The sequence below is a fragment of the Puma concolor genome, chromosome B3 (genome assembly GCF_028749965.1).
Source record: "Puma concolor isolate L17-30 chromosome B3, mPumCon1.1.hap2, whole genome shotgun sequence".
Classification (NCBI taxonomy): Eukaryota; Metazoa; Chordata; class Mammalia; order Carnivora; family Felidae; genus Puma; species Puma concolor.
In genome coordinates this window covers 6,274,617-6,298,483 of record NC_141672.1, presented here as the reverse complement: position 1 = coordinate 6,298,483, position 23,867 = coordinate 6,274,617, and the positions used below count along the sequence as shown (strand labels likewise).

At 49.7% G+C, this 23,867-nt stretch overlaps 1 protein-coding gene across 4 annotated transcripts in view; it reads left to right on the top strand.

Moving 5' to 3' along the window:
- The window catches only part of EML1 (EMAP like 1), a 185,287-nt gene that overhangs the window by 51,368 nt on the left and 110,052 nt on the right, over positions 1 to 23,867 (top strand). Inside the window, exon 1 of one of the 4 annotated variants that reach the window (XM_086708830.1) lies at positions 4,085 to 4,286. The exons of 2 other annotated variants lie outside the window; for them this stretch is intronic. In XM_086708830.1, coding sequence (XP_086564956.1) covers positions 4,220 to 4,286 — 67 coding nt within the window. In that variant the 5' untranslated portion in view covers positions 4,085 to 4,219. Of the gene's footprint in view, positions 1 to 4,084; positions 4,287 to 23,867 lie in introns of those variants that run through there. One more of the 4 variants, XM_086708829.1, reaches the window with a different exon arrangement.

The following is a 23,867-nucleotide window of genomic DNA, read 5'->3' as shown; positions in this document are numbered from 1 at the left end:
GCTGTTGTGAATGTTGCTGCTATGAACAGGGCTGTGCAAATATCTCTTCAAGACCCTGCTTTCAATTCCTCTAGGTACATGCCCACTAAAGTAGAATTTTCTACTTTATTCTTTGAAGTGCACATAGGACTCTTTAAATCGAGTACACGGCCACACTGGCAGTTTGGAAAATACTGTGTTCTGTGGCTATATTCCCAGCCCCAAGCACGGTGCCTGGTACTGGATTAACTATTTTTGGAGAAATGCTGAATTAAACAATAGACACACGAGGCCTACGTTTCTGGGCAATTTCGTTTTTTATTACTTCTCTATGAATAAAGGCTACAGAGCTTCTATTTCCCTATCTGTTTTCCACACATTGTACAATATGCTTCTATTAATGCCACGGAATGCTTTGGTTCTATTGTCCTTGAGAGTATACATCGCTTATTACAATGACAACAGTTTCTGGTCTTGGGCCACCAAGTATTTCAAAATGACACAGAACAACAGACTGTTTAAGTGTTTGGGTGCAAAACCCACACATCATTAATTAAGTGCTCAGAGATCTTTCTTGGACTCTCCCCATGGATCTTTTTCTTAAGTTGTTTTTTTTTTTTAATGTTTATTTATTTTTGAGAGAGAGACAGAGCATGAGCGGGGGAGGGGCAGAGAGAGAGGGAGACACAGAATCCGAAGCAGGCTCCAAGCCCTGAGCCGTCAGCTCAGAGCCCAATGCGGGGCTCGAACCCACAAACCGTGAGATCATGACCTGAGCCGGAGTTGGAAGCTCAATCGACTGAGCCACTCAGGCGCCCCCAAAACATAGCCATTTCATATTCTAGGTTAAGAGCGTAATAACGATCTTTATCATCTCAAAAGCAAGTGGACTGAGCTCCTGTTAATTGTAATTTTGCTCTAGTGCAAGTAACATCTTCTCTGAAAATCTCCAGCTCAATTTTTCTCCTGCCCCACTTCTGAATTTTCTTTATTCTTAACTCTCCTTAGTTGTGGTCAAAGATCATTATCTTTAAAGTCATAAATGAAGAATATTAACATTCTTCAGAAGAACCCTCTTTTAATCACTTATTTATAATTATCATTTCCTTTCCAAGTTTAAGAATGCCACGGTCAGCTTTTTATACCAAGTCTCTGCTGTATCCTAATATGTAAAACTGCAACGTGGAGTAAGGGTGGGGTTAGGATGGGATTTGAAGGCGGAAAGGTGGGAAATGGGAAGACAGACAAGGGTAAAGGTCACAGTGCACCTGCGTTAAGTCTCGTCCTCTAAAACCCCCTCCTCTATAGCACCTGCCTCTTTTTTTTCATGCACATATTTTATTGATTGCTTGATTTGATTTGATTTTTTATCATTAATTTTATGCTGTATTTATTTATTTTTTTAAATATGAAATTTATCGTCAAATTGGTTTCCATTATAGCACCTGCCTCTTGCAGTCTACCTGTGCTGGTCGGTGGCCGGGGTGGCTTTCTGTGACCCTGCTGCCTCCATTGCCCTCTGTATTTGGCCCGCATTTCCTTTTCCTACCAAAATTCTCAAACACGCATCTACGTGTGCTCATCTTTTGATGACCAGCAGGCCCTGGCTCCTGTCCCCACTGGTCACCAAGATGCTCCTGGCCACCCAGCAAGCTCTTTGCTACCAGATGGAGGCCTCATCCTCCATGATCCGTTCTGCAGAGAATTCTGTGAAAGCGCCCACCTCTTCGCAACGCTCAGCGCTTACAGTTTCTTCATTTATTTTTTTCGCATGCTTGTGTTTTTTTTTTTTAATTAGATATAATCTATTGTCAAATTGGTTTCCATACAACACCCAGTGCTCATCCCAACAGGTGCCCTCCTCCATGCCCATCACCCACTTTCCCCTCTCCCCCGCCCCCCATCAGCCCTCAGTTCTCCGTATTTAAGAGTCTCTTATGGTTTGTCTCCCTCCCTCTCTGTAACTTTTATTTTTTTCCCCCCTTCCCCTCCCCCATGGTCTTCTGCCAATGTCCCGTTAGGTTTCCCTGTTTCTCTTTCCTGACGCTCCTTTGGAATTTCTTTCTCTCCTAGCTACCGCTACCAGTAGTCTCTGCCCTGCTTCTGTTGACTCTCCATTCTCACCTTTAGAAAGTTCATTAACAACTTCTACCCAAATCCCATTCGTTCACTGGCAGGCCACCTCCAATCTCCATTTGCTCCAGGCATTTTGAGTGGGATGCTTGCTATCTGTCTTGGCTTCCCCGCCTCTCCAGCTGTCTGCCCTACAGGCACGTCCCTCTGGCCCATCCCTCTGGCCCACCCTCAGTCTCTCTTTCTTCCCTCTGGCCTGGCCTCACCCTGGGCCACTCCAGCTCCAGGCCCTGCTGTCCTGTCCACACACAGACTCATCTCTCTAATGCAGTCTTAGCAGCCACTGGCTTGTGTGCAAGCCTCCCACCTTCCTCCTGCCGGCTGTGTTCAGGCTCCTCCGCCGGCCGTCCGGGCCTCTCCTACCTGGCTCTCCCCCGCCTCTGTGCAATCTCATTTCCCACCTGTCTGCAATACAAGCTGTTCATTCCTATCAGACCAGCCCTTCGGCCCGTAGCAGACCCCGGATCACTCATGCTGTCTGTCCTTCCCGTCGTCCTTCAAGCACTGGGACGGTCAAACCAGCAGTGCCCGCAGCCCTTCAGGGTCCCACACGTGTTTTTCCTGTGAACAATCCCTCTTGTCCCCCTGTGCTTGGTCTTCCTGACCAGGTCCGGGGTAAGGTCTTCAACCTCCCTTCTGCCCATGATGTCCAGTGACGTCTACTGCCAGTTGTCACTTGCAGGGACACTTGCAGGGACAGAGCCCCCGCCCTCACCACGCCCTCTGCTTCTGCCTCTGAACCCAGTGAGGCCCACACACCGCCCTGATGGAAACTTTTTACTCATTTCACCTAGTGTGTTCAACCCATACAGGCGAATACTAACAACTTGCAACCCTTCAGACATGTAAGTGAATTAGAACATGTAAGGGAATCACATATGGTTATATCGTGTAAGTGAATTGTAACAATTGTGTGACAAGGAGCTCAAATGTTGGCAGTCTCTCCTGCGCCCGGGGGACCATCCAACGGAGACATTCTTCTCTCCTGCTTCCTCCTATGTTATTTACCAGCACCGGTACTTGACGCGGAGCGTGGTGGAACTCCAGTCATTAATGCAGTGTGTGAGTGTGTGTGAATGTGTGTGTGTGCGTGTGTGTGTGTGCGCGCGCGCGCTGGGAAAGTTACACACTGGTGGGTCCGGGTGCCTCTCCTGCTATGGAACTTGTTCGGAACTCGCTGTCTTCCCGAGACGGAATGCACACGGCTCTCTGGGCTCCTGGAACCAGTTAACAAGTGTGTAATGTGACAAATCTGTACCGCAGGGGCCGATCAGAGGGGAAGGAGCAGAGCAGATGTTGTGGCTCCTTCCCAGGCCGCCCAGACTGTGCGGCCCCAGGTGCCCCGGCCTCCATTTGCAGCGGCAGGCCGCCTCTCTCCCCGCCCGCGAGCCGAGCCGACGGCCGAGCGGAGTCACCACCCCGCGCTAATCCTCCCCGGAGGCCGGGCCTCGTGGCGGCGGAAAACGTGTGGGGAGAGGGGCGCGCCGCGGCCGGAGGACGCGGCCAAAAGCGGCGCCGCTGCGAGGGGGAAACGCGGCCGAGATGGGCTGGCACGCAGTCCATGTTTGGGCCTGGAGCTGCGGGCGGGCGCGGGGACGGGGCCTTCGGGGAGCGCGGGCCTCCGCGCCCGCAGTGGGGGTGGGGAGGGGCTCCCCCCGGCCCGGCTCCCCGCGCGCCCGCCCCGCCGCTGCCTTTGTCCCCCGCGCCCCCCCCCCACCCCTGCGTCCCGCCCTCCCGGGGACGCCGCGGTCCCGAGAAGCGGCGGGGCCCGGCCCCGGCGCCCCCGCAGGCCCCCAGCGCTCTGGCACCCGGCCGCCCGGCCGCGTCCCCGGCCCCCGGCCCCGCCCCGCCGCCCCGCCGAGGCCGCCCCCTGGCGGGCAGCGCCGGCAGCGCCGGCGTCGGGCCCGCGCGGCGGCGGCGGCGACAGCGGCGGCGGCGGCGGCGGCGGCGGGCCCGGGGTTGCCATGGTAACCGGCCGCGGCCGCCGCCACAGCAGGGCCGGCCCCAGCGCCAGCGCCGGCCGCGGCTCGGCTCGGCTCAGTGTGGGGGTGAGCGGCGGCGGCGCGGCCGGGCCGGGGGGGAGCGGGCGCGGCCCGGCGGCCTCAGCATGGAGGACGGCTTCTCGAGCTACAGCAGCCTGTACGACACGTCCTCGCTGCTCCAGTTCTGCAACGGTGAGGGGCGGCGGCCGGGAGGGCGGGGGCCGCGGGCGGCGGGGGCCGGGGCCGGCGCGGGGGCGAGGCCGGGGCCGGGAGGCCGCGCAAAGTTGCGGCGGAGGCGCGCGGTTCCCGCCGCCGCGGGCGCATTGTGCAGGCCCGCGGGCCGCGCCCGGCTCGCCCCCGCCGCCCGCGCCCCGCGCCCCGGGCCCCGCGTCCGCGCCCGCGCCGGGCCCGCCAGGGCGCGCGGGCGGCGGCCGGGGGTGCCGGGGACCCGCGGAGCGCACGGGGCCGGGCGGCGCGTGGGGAGGCCGGGGCGGCCGCGGGCGCGGGGACGTGTTGCTCGGGGCCGCCGGTTCGCGTCCGCTTGGGAGGGTCCGCGGGAGGAACTCGGAAAACAGACCGCCGAGTAGCACAGCACTCCCTGGGGAGGTGCGCGGTGCTCGTGGCGGCCGCAGCCTGCGAAGCCGGTCAGTTCTACTTTGGGGAAACCGCCGCCGTGCAACGCGGTGCACAGGAGCGGCGAACCTGGCTGGAAAGTGCTCGCACTGTTTGTTTACGGGCTGGTAGATCTTGTTGCATTAAAAAAAAAATTTTTTTTTTTTACAGGAAGGAAACGGTAAATAACTACCAATATGACATCTTTAAAAGAAAAATGTAATATTCTCGTGCTTGAAAGGCTTTATTTAGTCTCACTAGCAGGGTTGAAAAAGATTTTCACACCACAGCATATTTTACGAGAACCCGACGTATGATAATTCATGCACAAAAGTTAACCAGTTTTTTTTTTTTTGACGTCGGATTTATTGCTTTATCAGAGGGTCCCAAAAGTTTGTCAACGAAGAAACAATGTGTGTTGTATAGAATTTGCGAATAATTTGGCATTCTAGGTGCTTTGACAACTTGAGCAATTTATTTTTGCCATTGTAATTGTGGTTTAGGGAAACTTTTCTAGCTCATCAACACCTGCCTGCAAATAGGAGGTATTAGCTGTAGCAATGAAGATCCCTGGGTGTGTTGATTCTTCCTCTGTAATGATAGTTTAATTCCTGGTGGAATCGATTCTTTTTCATGGAAGCGTTTTCCTGATGGTTTTAGCAGCCTGTAATTTTCATGTTAATCACATGCAGGCCTTCATTAACTTAGTAATGCGCTCTTCAGTGGAATGAAAGTTTTGACTCTCCAGATGTAACAGCAGTTTCCCAGAGCAGAAGCCCTGTGTTTTCGGTCCTCAGGAGGTGTTGAAGGCAGATAGAGTGTATCTGATGCTCTGGGAGCCCCTGGAATCCCTCACAGTTTGCAGTCGTGGGTCTGATTTTGCTCTCCCATAGGTTGAATAGAGTTCTCAGCAATATTTTGAGTAGTTCCCTTAAATGACCTACAATCAATCCTATTTGAATTACTATTTTTTTAAGTAATGTTTATTTATTTTGGGGGGGGAGGGGCAGAGACAGAGGGAGGACACAGAACTTGAAGCAGGCGCCAGGTTTCCCTTGTCAGCACAGCGCCCGATGTGGGGCTCGAACCCACGAACTGTGAGGAGATGACCTGTGGGGTCAGACACATAACCGACTGAGCCATCCAGGTGCCTCTTGAATTGCTATTTTTGATGTGAAGGTAGCACAGCCTCCTACATGTTTTCGATAAAAATCCTTTTATGTTAGTCGTGAAAAGCATGTGGCTGAAAATTATATTAAGTGAATTTCAGGCAGGAAGGGTTTTGAAACACTAATATGTGGGCATATATGCTGACAGTTTGATTTAGGTTATGAAAACGAGCCTAGATATTTTTATTTGAGCAGTTGTTTGGGGGCCTGGTCATATGTTCCTAAATAGCAGCTCAGTTGTAAAGTTGACCTACGCATCTATTCATGAGTGTTTTGGTTTTCTGCCTTTTTTTTTTTTTTTTTTTTTGCTGTTAATTGCTCGTTTAGCAGTATTGATAAAGTATTTTACTGGAAATGATGTCTAGAAGCAAGTAAAGGCCAGTTCTTATATGTTGCATGGGTAACAGTTTAAGAAAAAATCACATTAAAATAGCTAAACTCCAACGGTAAGATCATTTCATCACACAAGTGAATGAATCATAATTGTTGAATTTCTTTCCTCAGACAGTTCTTAGCTCTGTTTTTATTATGTTTTGGTTACCATATGAATAAACTTTACAGCACGAGTAGTTTATGGGGGCAGAAATGGACGTTAACGGATGATGTCTTAAGCAACAGATGTTTTGCTGTGAAATTCTTCACTTTAAGAGGCTTCCATTAAGTGAAAATATAAATGAATACAATTCAGTTAATGACTATGATGATTCGATTAAAACACTGGATCGTAGCAACACTGTTTCCCCAAGAACTAAATTAAACATGTGGGTATTTCATTAGCTGCCTTGAAAAACAGATTTTTTTTTTCTTTTTAAATTAGAGATTTACACGACAATGGCCAGGCTACAACAGTGTCATAGATGAACTCCTCTGTTTTCGTATGTTGCTGAAGCTTCCAGCTTTTGATGGTGACAGGAGCTGAAAAGTCATAGTTCCGTATTAGCTTCAGAAAATCTAGGCCATCCCTCTTCGTTGGGGGACGGTCACGGTTAGCATCCTCCTGGCAAGATAAATATATAAACGAGCGGGAAAAGAAAGCTTTGTTCGAATGAATGAAATTTCCGTCTTCCCCTGATCTGTTTTTCCTTGCTGTGTCCCCTGATTTGCAGCGGATACTACGTGTAAAGCCAGGCGATGTGTAGCTCATTCTCTTCTTTCAGATATTGGTACCCTGACGTTAGGAGAAAACTTGGGCAGCGTTTTTTTGTGTGTGTGTTTGTTTCTCTCTCTCTTATTTTTTCTCCCAAGTACTTAGAACTCTTGTCAAACGAGCTAGAAACCGCAGACTTTGCTCCGGGAAAAACCGCACCAGTTGAAAAGTGAAGAAAAGTTATCATTGATAAGCCAGTTTAGGATTTGGGAAATACTTAACCGTTCTCTATTCCCTGGTTTCTCCAACCCTTTCTGGCACAGGAGGAAACTGAGGCTCAAAGAGATTTGGTGACTTTATGAAGCCACACGACTCGAAAGGCTTGGTTCTGAATCTTTTTTTGTTTCACTAGCAGCTTTACTGAGATATGACTGACGTACCTTTGAAAGTATACAATGAAGTGCCTTTTCACGTAGTCACAGAATTGTGCCCGCTTCACCGGTATCTAATTTTAGAACATGTTCATCAGCCCAGAAAGAAACCCCCTTGTCACTTGTCCCCCCCCCCCCTTGCCCGAGACCCTGATGACCACTAATCTGCTTACTGTCTCTGTTGATTCTGAATGTTCTAATGTAAACGGAATCATCCCGACATTCGACCTTTTGTGTCGGGCTTCTCTCACTAAGCATCGTGTTTTAAGGTTTGTCCAAGGTGGTAGCATTTGTCAGTTCTTTGTTCCTTTTTATGGCTGAATAATATTTCATTTTATGGATGTACCGCATTTTGGGGATCCATTGTCCAGCTGATGGGGTTTGGGGCTGTTTCCACTTTCTGACTATTACAGAGAATGATGCTCTGAACGTTCGTATACAGGCATTTGTGTAGACCTGTGTTTTCACTTCTCTGGGGCAGATGCCCAGAAGCAGAACTGCTGGGTCGTATGGGAGCTCTGGCTTTAATATTTTTAAGGAACCAATCTGAATCTTTTGACATTGAAACTATCTACCTCTTTTTACATTGCACCTTGCCGATGAGAGAGGAGCAGAACTGGAGGAAAGAGGGAAGTGGGAGCAAAGAATAAAAAGTTGCTATTTCATTGAGTCACTTTGGATGCTTTCCATCAGTTGGGGCTCACCAGGAAGCATTGTGCACACCCTTGCTGAGAGGCCATGGGTTGGAAGATCTCAGCCTTTGAGGGGACCTAACAGGTTACTTCATCTTGTGGTTGACCTTCTTAAGCCTTTGACCTGCTTCTTCAAAGCACAGCTCACCCAGGAACCCAAATGGGAAGCAGATGAACACAGAGCTGCTTCCACCGAGGTGGCATGAACACAGCACCCTGGCCCTCCTCGCCTGCCCCCTACCCTTACCCTGGTCCTGTGCCCCCTTCCCTCCAGGGCTTGAAATCTTGGTTGGATGGGAGGATGCTTCAGAAGGTATATAGCTACTGTGTGAGCCGTTCCAAGGGACTGGAAAGTCCTCTCTCTCCATGCAGTCCATTCCTTCTTTGGGCCGTTCAGGCTGCCGGTTCCTATGTACGCTCAAAATTTGGCCCAAGTGCTGCATCTTGGATCCACAGAGAATAGGTTTAATCTCTTTTCCATACACTAGGTTGTCACATGTTTGAAAACAATTGTGGCTGCTCTTTCTGAAGTCTTCTTCTAGCTAAACATTACCATCGGAAAAAAATATGCCTCATAAGATACAATTTTAATCATTTTGGATTGCCTGATCTACATGTGTTTCCTTTTGTCTGTATGTCTTTTAAACTTGGACATAACTGAATGTGGTATTCTAGACATGGTTCTTAAGCAGAGCAGAATAGAGTAGGATACTTCACCTCCCTTATTCTAAAGTTTATACTTCTTGTAATGCAGCCTAAGATAATAGCTCTTTTGCTTTGTACTTCTTACTGGTCTTCACCTAAAATTCTTGTCTGTTTTATATGTGTGATGGGTAAGCTCTTTCTTTTCTTGCTTTTACCTTTGCTTTTTGAGGGTGAGTTTCCTCTAGCACGCAGAGCCCTATCAAGTTACAACACCGTTGTAATCTGGGGTGTGATGCTGTAAATAATCCTGGTGCTCAAAAAAGATATTTCAGCGTTATCATAATATGGAAGTTGGTCATTGCCTTAAAGGGTTATGATTCTGGATGGTAGCCTTGTCTCTGTCTTCCCTTGGAAGGTGTCATGAGAGACCATCAAATTCCTTCTAAAGCCGGTACATAGTTTAACTACCGGTTCCCTGATCTTCTTCTCCTACAAGTGTTACTTTTTTTTTTTTTTTAAAGTTTATTTATTTTGAGAGAGAGAGAGCGAGCGCAAGGAGGGGAGGGGCAGCAAGAGAGGGAGAGTCCCAAGCAGGCTCTGCACTGTCAGCACAGAGCCCAGCGTGAGGCTGGAACTTGGGAAACTGAGGTTACGACCTGAGCCGACATCAAGAGTCGCATGCTCAACCGACCGAGCCACCCAGGCACCCCCGGTGTTACTTTTTAATAACCGTGGCGGGTCAAGTCAATGGCACCTGCTACTCCTAGTCGTGTTGTGAAATCACCATTATTAGTCTTTTGAGCTACTGCTGTTTATATTTTCTAGTTTTGAAACAGAAAATCTTTTTAATTTCTAAGGATTTATATTTTGAAAATTAAGAATAATTTGTTTAAAATCTTGAACATCTTTAAAAAAAATGTTTTTTAATGTTTATTTTTGAGACAGAACAAGAGGGGGAGGGAGGGGCAGAGAAAGAGGGAGACAGAGAATCCCAAGCAGGCCCTGCAGTTGTCAGCACTGAGCCTGATGTGGGGCTCGAACCCACGAACCGTGAGATCATGACCTGAGCCACAACCGAGTCAGACGCTTAACCGACTGAGCCACCCAAGCGCCCCAAGAATTTCTTATTGGTACATTTGGTTCTCCACCCGGCAAGGAATTTATTTTATAGCCAAACCACAAGCATTTATGACATTATAAACAAACCCAACCGTTTTGGTGGAAAATTCACAAAACTATGCTTAAAAAGTAACCGTTAGTTGGTTATTGCTAATTTCTGAGATAGTGTGAGCCTTTTTATATATTCTCTTAAAAAATAAACACTTTAGTTGGGTGGAAGGTAGATAAGGAAAGAGGAGTAACATCTTTGTTGGTAGTGTTGTAATCAGGTCAGGCCATAAAACTAGTAACGTGAAAAACTTAATCACAGTGGCATTAAAAACCGTACATTAAAGCGTTGATTTTATTAGTAAGGGCTTAAAATCGATGGTATTTGGTACTACTTATAAAAATCTCTTTCAGGAAAAAAATCTTTAAGCTTATTTTGAGAGAGAGCGCGTGCTCACACACACGTGAGCGGGGGAGGGCCAGAGAGCGAAAATCCCAAGCAGGCCCCACTCTGTCTGCACAGAGCCTGACACTGGGCTTGAACCCATGAACCTCGAGATCGCGACCTAAGCCGAAGTCAAGAGCCAAGTGCTTAACTGAGCCACCCAGGCGCCCCGCTTTTGGAAAAAAATATTTCTTATTCATCTCTAAAGTCCTAGCTTATTAATAGGGGGTTTCTAGTATTAGCAAAATGTTTTAAACGCCAGCAGAAACTTCGGTAATCAAACAAAGTGTGCTGTAACCTCGCAATGCTGTGGAACTGTCAGTCCAGCATCCTGCCCCCAGAAGCTTCATGCTTTTCTCACTAGATGTTTGACACATAGATTTAATACTCTGCTGGAAGCAGCAAGTGGGCTTGAATGCAGTCCAGGACTGGGGGTGTCCTGGGGTGCACACAGGAGCAAGTGCACATCCTCTTTGGTTTACTTTAAAGAAATGGCTCCTTGCAAGAGTTTCTCTTTCTTTAAAGAACTAATTTCTAAAAGAAGAGTTAGGGAGACATACTTCCAATTTTGTTTCCTCTAAAGCTATGTCCTTGTTGGAAAATACTCTTGGTGTGGAAAGCCACCTTTTTGCAGAATACTTAGTTGTGTCTTAAATTGCAATATTTATTCTGCCAGCTGTCTGGAAAAGAACTGAACTCTCCGGGCTTAATAAACGACCCTAGATTTCCCTAATAATCATCCTGGACTCTTCTTTCCCCCATTCTCCAGTCTCATTCGGCGTCGTGGATTCTGCTGATCATCCATCCATCCCCACCGCTCCGTTCAGAAGCTCGTCATTCTCAGCTGGGTTTTTGTTTGTGTTTTTGAATGGCAGCCCCAAGGGGGTGCCTGGGTGGCTCGGTTGGTGAAGCATCCGACTTTGGCTCAGGTCATGATCTCGTGGTCTGTGAGTTTGAGCCCCACATCGGGCTCTGCAATATCAGCGTGGAGCCCACTTCGGATCTTCTCTCTCTCTCTCTCTCTCTCTCTCTCTCTCTCTCTCTCTCTGCCCCTTCCTGCTGGTTCTCTCCCTCTCTCTCTTTCTCTCTCAAAAATACATAGATTAGAAAAAAATGGCAGCCCCAAACTTGTCTTTCTGCCAGTCTCAGCCCCCTTCAAGGTGTTCCAAGGGTGCACATTGTCAACGTGTTGCTCATCGGGAGCTAGACATTCAGTGCTGCCTTCACAGTGAGTTACTTAATGACCCCAGGGATAGAAGGTGCTAGGAAGTCTAAGGAACCTCGTAGAGGGTTGCAGGGCCTTGGACTCGGGGCATGAGTATTGGCGTCTCCTAAGGAAGGCCTGTGTGAGTTCTTCTTTCCAGGATGGGTGGAAGTCAGACACTGCAAGGGGGTGGGGGGAGTGGGCAGGGTTGGGGGGAGAAGAGCCCTCCAGACCAGGGCGAGGGATTAGGAAGTAGAGAGTGGAAGGTCCTTTTGGAAACTGAAAGGCCTCCTACGGGGAAAGAAGAAGGAGCAGAGTGGCTTGAGATGAAGGAGGGAGGGTCCAGTGGGGCTTCTCAGCCACACTGAGGGGTTTGGTCTTCTTCTGAGGAGCAGAGAGAACGTGGCAGAGAATTGTGAGGCAAGGGAGTGACGTGGTCAGAGCCTCAGGGAGTTTTGAAAGGGGGCTCCCCCTGCAATGTGGAGGGTAGGCTAGAAGCAGAGGGGGAGGGGGCCGGAGTCCACTGCGTGAAGCCAGGGGATTGTGGTGGTGATTTCCACTCGAGGGGCACTTAGGGCCACCTCACCAGGACGTGCATCATCGGGGTCAGGGAGAAGAGGGAGCCAGGGATGACACCGAGACTCTGGCTCATCTGAGCGCCATTTGCAGAGCTAGAAGGAGCTAGAAGGATGGGCAGGCAGATGATGGTGCGGCTTGCGGGTGTGAGGGACTGTGGGCCATACAGGCTGAAGGGCTGCGTGGGCTGTGAGCTGTGGGCTGTGGGGCGCGGAGCTGGGGAGGCGTCCGGAATAGGGATACAAAATTCGAGAGCCGTCAGTACATAGCAGCTGAAACCACGGTAGAGATGAGCTCACCTAGGGAAGAATTTGACACTTGGAATGCTCTTTCTGGAAGGCAGACCTGATCACAACAGCCTCCTGATTGAAAGTCTTTGGTGCCCCCCTCCCTCCCCGGGCACCCAAGGCCCTTAGCGGGGGCTGCTGGCTGAGCCATCTCCTTCTGCCCCCCCACCTGCCTGAGTCTGGTGAGGCCTTTCCCCGGTGGCCACGTGGTCATCTAGTCCATAAATCTCTGTTACCACGATTATCCCAGAGGCCCGTCACTGTGGCTTATTTTCACGTGTCATTAGGCTGTCACCACCTTCTTTTTTTTTTTTTTTTTTTTTTTTTTTTTTTTTTTAAATTTTTTTTTTTTGTTTTCAACGTTTATTTATTTTTGGGACAGAGAGAGACAGAGCATGAACGGGGGAGGGGCAGAGAGAGAGGGAGACACAGAATCGGAAACAGGCTCCAGGCTCTGAGCCATCAGCCCAGAGCCCGACGCGGGGCTCGAACTCACGGACCGCGAGATCGTGACCTGGCTGAAGTCGGACGCTTAACCGACTGCGCCACCCAGGCGCCCCTGTCACCACCTTCTGGGCAGAGTCTCCTGGTGATCATCTCGGTAGCTGTGTTTCAGCAATGCCCTCCTGGTCCCTAACGGCTCTCCTGGTCAACGCTGGTTAAGTGGGATCAGGGACCGCCGTCCTGGCCCCATCGCACCTCCTCAGACACACGCACGGGCAAAGTGTCTCACGTGTAACAGGTGTACCCTAAATCGTGGTTGGAGAAAGCTGTCGGGCCACTTCTCTGTTTGCTTGAAATAAAGTCTGTGTTTATGTTGTTCTTTATCGCATGTGTTTATAGATGACCCCGTGGCCACCGGGGAAAGGCCTCACCAGACTCAGGCGAGGGACCTTATCGGCCAAAGGCCAGACACGCCACTGGCCCGGTGGCGTCCCACTCGTCTGCACAAACATCACAGAATGCCACTAGCTGGACGCCGGCTCTTGAATCCACAAGGAGAAACGTTTGTCAAAAGCCCTTTGCGGTGCAGCGGGCTCCAAACGCATTATTTTCAGCCAAAGTAATTGACACCACGAGGTAGTTCTTGGCACAGCCAGCATTTTTTAACATTACACGCGATTTGGCTCTTAAATCAGCCCCCCCTCCCCCGCCCCAAAGTTGTTTTATGTAACGAGAATTTCACCATTCCTGGAAAAATACGCTCCAGTCGAGAAACCATCGGGTGGACTTCGGACTTGCTTCTGCTAGAGCATCCTTCCACATCTTAGCCGGAGTTACGGTGCCATCAACAGCTGCAGATCCTAGGAGGCGAACTGAGGGAGGAGCCTTCGTCCGCTGGGGAGTCACTCGCGGTGCTTAACCGTTCTGGCGTAAGCCGCGCAGACTGCTCCTCGGGGACCGCGTGGGAGCTCTAATACAGATAATCATTTGTTAGCGTGGCTCCACCAAATTAGTCCTTTAGAAAGTAATTAAGCAGCACTGCCCACACACCAGTGCTCCCAAAGACTGAGATCTGGCTCCGTGTGTGATCGCTCTGCCTTCCTTGAAAATGGTCTTTTGCTGAGTCGCTGTAATTTAATTAGATACAGATATGTGTTCATACCGCATCTTGTACATAATTATAACGCTCTCACCACACGCTTGTCATTCCCAGACCGGACCTTGTGCTCTGGGAGGTGGGGCCGGGGCCCCTGCGTCTCTGGCTGCCCGTGTAGGCCCCGCTGTCCTGTGTAGACCGTGGGGGGAGGGGAAGGGAAGCTCTCGGCAGGCAGCAACAGGCGGCTGAGGCCTGAGCGCTTTGCAAGTGCCCCCTTTATCCTCGCCGTACCCCTTTGACGTGGTGCCCCTGATGATCCCTGTTTTGACAGGCCAGGCAGCAGAGGCCCCGAAGTTTGGGTGACTTTCTCAAGGTCCCCCAGGGGCGCCCGGGTGGCTCTGTTGGTTAAGCGACTGATTCTTGATTTTGGACCAGGTCATGATGTCACAGTTTGTGAGTTCGAGTCCTGCATCAGGCTCTGCGCTGCCGGTGAAGAACCTGCTGGGGATTCTCTCTCTTCCTCTCTCTGCCTCTTTCCTTCTCCTGCTTGTGCACTCTCTCTCTCGCTCTCAAAAGAAATAAACTTAAATAATAATAAAAAAAAAAGGTCCCCCTGGCTGACACTTTTCAGAGCTGGGATTTGAACCCAGGCACTCAACACAGCGTTGCCGAGTGCCCAGTTACACTTGATGCATAGTGATGGGAACCATCATGGACACAGAGGGGGCTTAGGAGACGGGTTCATTGTGTGCCTTGCATGCCACGTACTGGCTCAGACCTGCGTGCCCTTCCCTGGCTCGCGGTGGGGTCTCCGGACATGTTTCCTTGTCTTCACCCCCGTTTCCCTTCCCATCGCCCCACTTCACTTTCTGAGACAGAAATCCCATTTATCTCTGAGTGTCTCAAAGTCCCACGGAAGTTCCCCCATAGCTTGGAGGACAGGCCCAAATCTGGAACCGCCTCCCACCTGCCTCCCTGGCCCCCGGGGGCCGCCTCCTCCCCTCCCCCCCCCAGCACCCTTGGATTCTGAAAAAGTCCAAAGGTGCTTGACATGCATCCTCACAGGCTGCGACCCTGCCTTCCACGACCTTCTTCACCTGACTGCTCCTCACGTCCTTTAGAACCCAGCTCCCTGCCCGGGGAGGCCTGCCCAGCTCAGAGCTGCTTGAGGCCAGTTCACGTGGTGCCCCCGGGCCTCCGGTCTGAGTCTCGGTGCACTCCAGACCAGCAGCTTCTTTTCTAGAGGTTGCTGTTACACATTCGGCACAATCCACTGACACGAGGGCCCACACCGCGGGCCTTGACCCAAGAGTGGGTCATTTCAGGCTGGTAACTGCCTGCTTAGGAAGTTTTAACCGTCTCCCTGAGTAGCCCCTGCAGCTGCGTCCAGTCTTTGTGTGAACAGCTCTGTTACTTTCAGGCGCTCCCCAGCACCCTTATCCTGTCATTATTTCCGTCCTTTTCCCGGAACCGCTTTTAAGAACTTGTAATCGTGGTAAAATACACATGGCGTGAAGTGCCCCCGCCTAACCGCTTTTCAGCCTACAGCTCAGGGGCACTAATCACTCTCCCACTGCTGAGTAGCCGTCACCACTGCCCATCCCCGGGACGCTGTCATCCTGCAGAACTGAAACTCCCGAGCCCCGCCCCCAGCCCCTGGTGCCACTCCCCCCCCCAGCATTCACTTTCTGTCTCTGCGAGTTTGACTACCCTACAGATGAGTGGAATCCTGCTGGATTTGACCTTTTGTAACTGGCTCATTTCACTTGCTGAACCCTTTTTAAAACTATTGTTTCATGAAGTTCTAGAATCCCAAACTGAACAACGTCTAACTAAGGGTTCAAAGCTGGGCTTAAAAAAAAAATGGGATTATTACCTCGAAGTTCAAGGCTGTCAGAGCCCCTGCTGGGTGTCACCTGATCCCCCCTGCATGGGATCTAGCAGCTCTCCTGTCTGTGTAAAGTCTAAGCTTCTTATCTCTGGAATCCGTGTAATAAAAAGTGTGTTCTTTCCCGGAGCTAGCATCAGTACAAGGCCAGGCTCCAGAAGGGCGGTGCAGAATTCGGGAAACAGGGCTCAGACTCTGAGCTGTCCTGTAAAGCCATCGAACAGCCACAGAGGCCCCTCTGACACGCAGAGAATGGTGACAAGTGTCTAAGCTCTCTCAGGGATGGAGGAGGTGGGAAAAAATGTTAGAGCAGTTTAGAAAAATGATGAGGGGCATATGTTTGCTACAGAAATTCCGTGACATATGCCTTCTGATCACCAATAGCATGCATTCTCTTGCAACTAGCTAAGAATCTAAGAAAGGAAACAGCAGATGTGAGACCCATGATCTAGGAAGGATTTGGGCGGGAGTCTTGGAATATCTCTTGAGTTTTTTCTTTTTTAGAGATTGCTGTTACACATTTGGCACAGTCCACTGACATGAATGTCTGGTTGAGCATCTCATTTGCAGGACTGTTTAAAAAGATAAGCAAGCATAGGCTGCCTGTGTGTAAAGTGGATCGTTAGCTCTTGCAAATTAGCACCAACGATCATGTGCATCTCTTTCGAGACCCACTGTAGCCTATCAACAAATCACTTTTCCCAGGGTCCAGAACGTGGGCTTTGGAGACGGACAGGTCTGGGTTGGACCTTCAAAGGAGCACGTTGCAGCACCCCGGTGCCCCCAGCAGCCTGCCAGCACAGAGAACGGGACGGAAGCGTGGAGGGAGGGTCTGGAGGGCAGGCGCCAGAGGTCCTGCAGCGTGGTCTAGAATGGAGAGGTTAATGCTGAGTGGTGAGTGTTGCCGTCCTGTTCTCTTGATGGTTGCAACAATGTTGTTCTATCTTGGTTCCTGATGCTAAGCAGGCGTCCCATCGATGTTGGATTTGGGGTCTTAGCACATCCCTCTACCTACCATTGCGTTCCTCCAGGATGCCGAGAATTGCCATGGCTCAGTAGTCAAGCCTTGTCGACCCTCATCCCCTTCTGTTTCCGTGCTGAAATACAGTTCATCCCGGGCCCAGCCGAGACGGTCTCCTTCCGCCTTCCTTCAACTTTCCTCTGCACTTGCAGATTACGATACGTGCACCTCTGAGTGGCGCTTGGTTCACTCCATCTTGCATTGTGGCCGCCTCCGGTGCGGTCTTTGTTTCTGCCACCAGCTCGTGAGATCCTTTAGGGCAGGGTCCCTGCGTTGTCTGTTTATTTTGCTTCCTTTGTTGTGCAAGGTGCCTCACACGTAGGGTAGGTTCAGTAGACGCTGCTGAATGAAAACTCAGTAGTAAAATTTTACAAAGGGCCTCGCTATCTTCACATTATCATGAAAGGCGAAGGGAGAACTTCCTGGTGCTGAACAGCTTTTCAGTAATACCAAAAAACCCTTCTTTGTTGTTTACAGTAGTGAAATAAGTCAGTCGTGTGTAGCAAAGCCCCTGGATGATGGCCATCAGCGTGCAAACTTCCAACACGCATGGCTTACACATATCGGTGCACCTGGTTGGTGAAACACTAGACCTGCGACTAAAACTGCATACGTGTGCAATTTGAGTTTGTTTCTTTACCCGGTTGTTATTCGCCGTGGCCTCTACACAGCGTCCAACCACCGGAGTCTGTTCCCACACCGGAGGGATTTATGGAGAGACGGTGCACCGTGGACTAAGGGATTTTTCAAGGGTCATCGCGAGGCGATCTTCATCTCATTGACCGACCCGAAAGCGTAGCCCCAGCGTAAAACAGTCCCTGCTCTAGTGTAGACTGCTTCAGATCTGTGTCTCAGTGAATACAGCCACACTCTAAGGTGAGTAAGACACTATCACACTCATTTCAGAGAGGATCAGGTAGACGGAGGGATGCTGGGGAGGCTCACCGCGGCCACGCAGGCAAGTCTCCCACAAAACCCAGGGCTCTCTGAACCCTGCCGCGCTGCCTTCCGTTCATTGTCTCCGTGTTAGCATCTACGTCCAGCTGGTCGTGTACCTCTTGAAGAGTGCTTAACTGAAAAAAAGAAGATACGACCTAGATAATTGCACCTTTTATTCTGCAAGTTTTGGTGTTTTCCTGGATCTTGGAAATTATTTAGAGATATACTCTGCTTTAAGAAAACCTGACATTTAGAAATCCGGATGTATAAAACATAAGGCATTGTGAGATTATTTACAGGATTCTATCTCAGTTTCTTTTTAATTTTTGTTTTAAGTTTATTTTTGAGAGGGGGGGGGCAGAGTGCGAGCGGGAGAGGGTCAGAGAGAGAGGGAGACACAGAATCTGAAACAGGCTCCAGGCTCTGAGCTGTCGGCACAGAGCCCGACGCGGGGCTCGAACTCACGGACCGCGAGATCATGACCTGAGCCGAAGTTGGACGCTCAACCAACTGAGCCACCCAGGTGCCCCCGTGCATTTTCTTAAATGTGTGAATTTCCCTATCTTTTTAAATACCATATTTACCAAATGTTGACCTTCACCATCACATTTAGGTAAAGTGCTATGCCTTTTTTTTTTTTTAACTCCTGTTCCCCTGAAATCACAACCCAATGTTTCCTAAAGAGGTGGAGAAACCACCTGTCTCATAGTAGCACATCCTTATGCGTGCAGTTTTCCGTTCTCACCCTGAGGTGTGTCGGGTGCTCGGCCTGGTGCCCCGGGGCCTAGGCTGGTGCTCTGTCTGTTGGCCAGCTTCCGACCCTCGCACGGTGCGCTGAGATCCGGTAGCCCTGAGGGAGCAGAGGCCGCTAACTCAGCCCACATCCCTTATCTGGGATTTCAAAATCCGCAAGGCTCTGCACACCAGATGTTTTTTGGTAACTTGTTTGTTACTTAGACTTGGCCTGATCTGAAATCATTTGGCGAAGGGGGAAAAACAAACAAACAAACAAACAAAAAGACTACAACTCCTCTGAATTGAAGCATGTGGTTTTAATGGTTTATGTGTATTTCTTTTTGTGTGAGAGTTCTGCTTTTCTGTGCTTTTGAGCGTGTTTTTATGGGTGCTGCCCCAGGAGCCTCTGGGGATATTGGGTAATACATGTACCTGTTCCATGCTTCTGTTCCCAGGTCGGAATCTGAATTCAGAAGCATATCAGGCACCAGGGGGTTGGGGGGGAGGGTTTGTGTGCCTGTGGGACCTGACGGCCAACCTGGCCCTGTGCACGGGGAGGTTGCTGCCGAGAGCGTACGGCTGCGTTCCCTCCTGTCCTGCATCCGTGGGCACTGGCCTGCTGCTTGGCCAACGTTCAGGGAAAAGCCTGGCTTGTAGGTGAATGGCGCCCCTGGAGGGAACCCTGAAGCCATGATACTGCAGCCACCTGTCACCGAGTCTTCTAGAGCCAGCCGGGTGCCTCCAGAGCCAGGCAGCCCGATGTGCCTAATGTTGTGCTGACTTCTGTCCCGAGGAAGCAAAGCTCAGAGAGAGTCTCCTGACTTCACTATATTCCTCCCTCCCTCCCTCTGTTCCATCCACAGGAATCTGTGTGTCTCCTTTTTTTTTTTTTTAAACGTTTATTTATTTAGTTTTGAGAGACAGAGACAGCACGAGCGGGAGAGGGGCAGAGAGAGAGGGAGACCCAGAATCCGAAGCAGGCTCCAGGCTCCAAGCTGCCAGCACAGAGCCCGACGCGGGGCTCGAACTCACGAGCTGTGAGATCACGAGCTGAGCCGAGGTCAGACGCCCCACTGACTGAGCCCCCCAGGCGCCCCTGTGTGTCTCCTGTTAACAGGGCCTGGCACTTGGCTGTGACAAGTACCCCATCTGCCTTCACGTCCACTGTCTGCGGCTTGCGTATTGTTGTAGTTTCTCACCCGTGCTCACACCGTTCCGTGGCACGGCTGGGCCTGGCCTTCTCCATAGTGAGGGTTGTGCGCTTCAGCGAGGAACAGCTCTCTATCTGCAGGCCCCACACCCCCTATTTTTCCTAGCCTGCTGCCTTCAGAGGTCCTCTGAAAATTATTTGTCGATTTGGGCCAAATTTCTACCTTCCGAGACTCACCTTTTCAAAACCCAATCCAGATGGGGTGGTGGCTCTTCTCAGATTCCTGGGACAAGGCACCTGACTTCAGCATGTGCCTTAGTTCTCTGTGCTGAGAAATGGGCTTCCTGATCCCTTCCAGCGAGATGGTCTGGGTCGTTGTGCCTTGTGGTGTGAACTCCAGCACTCTCCCCGACCCTGTGGGGAAGTGATGTTTCCCCTCCCCCACATGCAGAGACATCTGCGGGGTGTCCCCCGATGGTGTTACCCCCCCGTGCCTTTTGGGGTTCACCTTCTCTGCTCCTTTCTGACATGCTCAAGAGTGTTGCCTGGCTTCCTAAGTGAATGATAACTGTGGGTTGGAATTGATACAACAGAGAATAATTTTGGTGGTTTGGGCCTGCTGACTTTCTCAGTGGTGCCTTGGCAGGTGCCCCCCACTCCCAGGTCACATACGCTCGAGGACATTTCCGAGGCTGAAGACAACAAACCCCTCTGGGGATAGATAGCCTGAGAAAGTCAATCTAATGAATGTTGTTTAACTATATCCACATGATGAGTCCTTTTTTGATCTACTGTAACTAGAAACAGTAACTGTGAGGCTGGCGAATTAGCATCTGAACCTAGTGGCCTTTTGGAGGGACCAAATAGCATTCAGGTGTTTCTGGGAGTTTCTCCCCTGCTAGGAGCCTCTTGGTGACCCTTTCTGGTTGATTATGCACTCCCAGGGTGCACGGCCCTCTTCCCTGGCCAGACAATGGGTTCTACAATTTGTCTGGCTCAGGGATTTCTTCCAAACCAATGAGACTCAAGAGTGTCAAGATTTAGGGCCTGTTTGAAACGGGTGGGTTGGGAGGGGGAACACAGGCTTCTCCGCAGGGTTGCGGAAAGTTTCAAGGGTCAAGGAAATAATATAAACCTTTGAATACAGGCTCCCGAATTGTTTGTTTGGAGTTCCCAGTGCCTAGCATCTCAGTTACCAACTGCTTTGTTACAAGTTGCTTTTCTTCAGCTAAACATTCTCACCGGAGGGATGAAGCTTTTCTAAGTGTAACAATTCTCTTTCCTGATCCATTGCTAGCAAGGGGAGAGTGGGCAGAGGGCCCTTTAGCCAGAGGATCTCTAATTCACTCTGCCAAAAAATCCGTTCCACACTGTCAGCCCCACGTCTTTCTCCTCAAGGCGGAATAAATTAGGTGCTGCCCTTGGAAACCAAGTACGCTGTTTGGCCCGGGACGCTTCGTTAGCTACCTTTCTTGAGAAAAGATGATTAATCTTGTTATGCCCCTCGAAAGGGTTAGGGGTATGGCTGAACCAGTTTTGCGTGCTTTTAAATACCAACTCTTGTCAATTTTGTGTTTCTCGGTGAGGAAGCAACACGTGACGGTTTTGTGCAAGAGAAATACTGGCTTTGATTTCAGGGGGAAAAAATACAACAGTTTTGCTTAGCTTAAAAAAAAATCTTCGGGGGCACCTGAGTGGCTCAGTCGGTTAAGCGTCCGCCTTCGACTCAGGTCACGATCTCATGGTTTGTGGGTTCAAGCCCCACGTCGGGCTCTGTGCTGACAGCTCAGAGCCTGGAGCCTGTTTCAGATTCTGTGTCTCCCTCTCTCTCTGACCCTCCCCCACTCACGCTCTGTCTCTCCAAAATGAATAAACGTTAAAGAAAATTAAAAAATCTTCAAGGCAACAATTCAAATGGGTATACATTTGTATGGATTTTCGGTTGTAGAAGAGAGAATCTGAAAGATTATCAGGACTGACAGATATAACTACCTGTTAGAGAGAGAGGTACAGAGATGTAAAAAGACTGTAAACTTGGCATGTAAGTTATTGCGTCGAGTTATTAATTTGCATACTAATCCAAATCAATAACTAGTTATCAACTAAAGTGAACAAAACCTTGGACATCCTGAATACTTAGGTTTGTGCTCCAGAACATCTGGCCCAGAGTCCCCCGTGCACGGTGCATGGAGGGGCTGGTGCCCGGGCTTTGAGGCTCTGCGGACTGCCAGCCTGAGGGCCAGCCGGGACCCAAGGGGGCCACCGTCCTGTGTCTGACACACCTGTAGCCTTCTGCAGTGTTTTGTGTTGCTCCTAAGTAACTTCTAAGAGACCACACTGTTCTCTCCCCAAACACTGAAGGATAAAGAGGGATGGTGGCACTGTTTGCCATTTTCATGGAAATTCACAGAAGGAGAGGGCCTGCAAGGATTCAAGGCAGAGCTGATGTTCACTTTATTTCATTTTAAATGTTGTATTTATTTATTTTGAACAAGAAGGAGAGAGAGCCCAAGCACAGAAGGGGCAGAGAGAGGGAATCCCAAGCAGGCTCCACGCTGTCAGCATGGAGCCCAACGTGGGGGCTCGATTGTACGGCCCTGGGATCGTGACGTGAGCCGAGATCAAGAGGTGGACGCTTAACCCGCTGATCCACCCAGCCGCCTTCCAGAAATTCATCTTTAAATAAGAACCCAAAAAGAAGGTCAAAGGAACCAATTTTATTATAAAGCATTTTTTTAAATTAGTAAGTTTTTTTTTTAATATATGAAATTTATTGTCAAATTGGAAGTCTTAAAAAAAAGAATGGAGTCTGTTAAAATACAAGTTAAAGCTGTTTTAGAGCTTGCAACATGCAACCCGTTCAAGCCCTTCCAATTCCCCTCCCCTCCCCTCCCCAAGCTCCATGAATCCTACAGCACATGGACCAGTCAGCTCCCAGCCACGAGGATGTCTTTCCCCACATTCCTAGGCCACGACTGCACCTCTGTAGAATGGCCATCAAGCAGGCGGGGGTCTCAGCGGTCCTTATTATAGCAAAGACAAACTCCGAGTGACTTTGTGCTAGACTCCGAGTGACGGTACTAGGCCGATAGGCTCTTTAATGTCCCAGCAATCCTGTGGCGGGCAGGCTGAGTTACTCAGCTTTACAGGTAGAACAGCTGAGGCTCAGAGAGGCAGAGTAATTTGCTCAAGGTCACACAGTTAGGGAGGCGCAGAACCAGCTGTTTCAGACTCTGGTTGGTTTGATTCTAGAACTTTCCTGTACAACCCATAGCTCCGAGTTTTGAGCATTGCCTCATCATTTTGAAATCCGTGAGTCTGAATTTCCCCCGGTGCTTAAACAGGTCTGTGAGGCTTTGTTTTAGAAGCAAACTGTACGTCTTCAGATACGCTAACACTACATCCCTTGTCGTGCCACGGTGAACACAGACTTATTTTAGAGAAAATTGTAATGATCTCTTTTTCGTGTACAAACAATGGTTTCTTCTTGTCTGCCTTTGTTAAAATGGGAATGAATAGATATTTATTTTCAGGAGCAGAATAGCAGCTTTGGAATACTTTCTGCAGCGTTGACTGGATGGCAGAATTAGAGATTCGTAGACTAAGTCCTAAGTGATCGATGCGGGGACATTTCTGAGTTGTCTTTTGTTGGGTTTTCATAAACTAAGAGGATGTGTATGTAGGGTGTTTGTGATTTATCTCCTTTCTCTGTATGGTCTGAAAGGTAAACCACGTTGGTGATGCTGGCATTGCTTATAAGAGGAGCATTTTTTTTTTCATTCATGTGAAATTCACATAGAGTGTTCTGTTAGTTTCAGGTATGCAATATGGTGATTCAACAATTCTATCCACAACTCAGTGCTCATCATAATCCTAACCTGTTTCACCCATCCCCCCCCCCACCTCCCCTCCGGCAGCCATCAGTTTATTCTTTATATTTAAGAGTCTGGTTTTTCGTTTGTGTCTTTTTTCTTTGCTCGTTTGTTTCTTAAATCCCACACATGAACAGAATCTGACTGACTTATTTCACTTGGCATGATATACTCTCCTTCCATCCATATTGCTGCAAGTGGCAAGATTTCATTATTTTTGACTGCCGAGTAATACTCCCTTGTATATATAGACCACATCGTCTTTATCCATTCGTCTCTTGAGGGACGCTTAGGTTCCTTCCATATCTTGGCTATAGTAAATAATGCTGCAGTAAACGTAGGGGTCCATTTATTTTTTTGAATTACTGTTTTT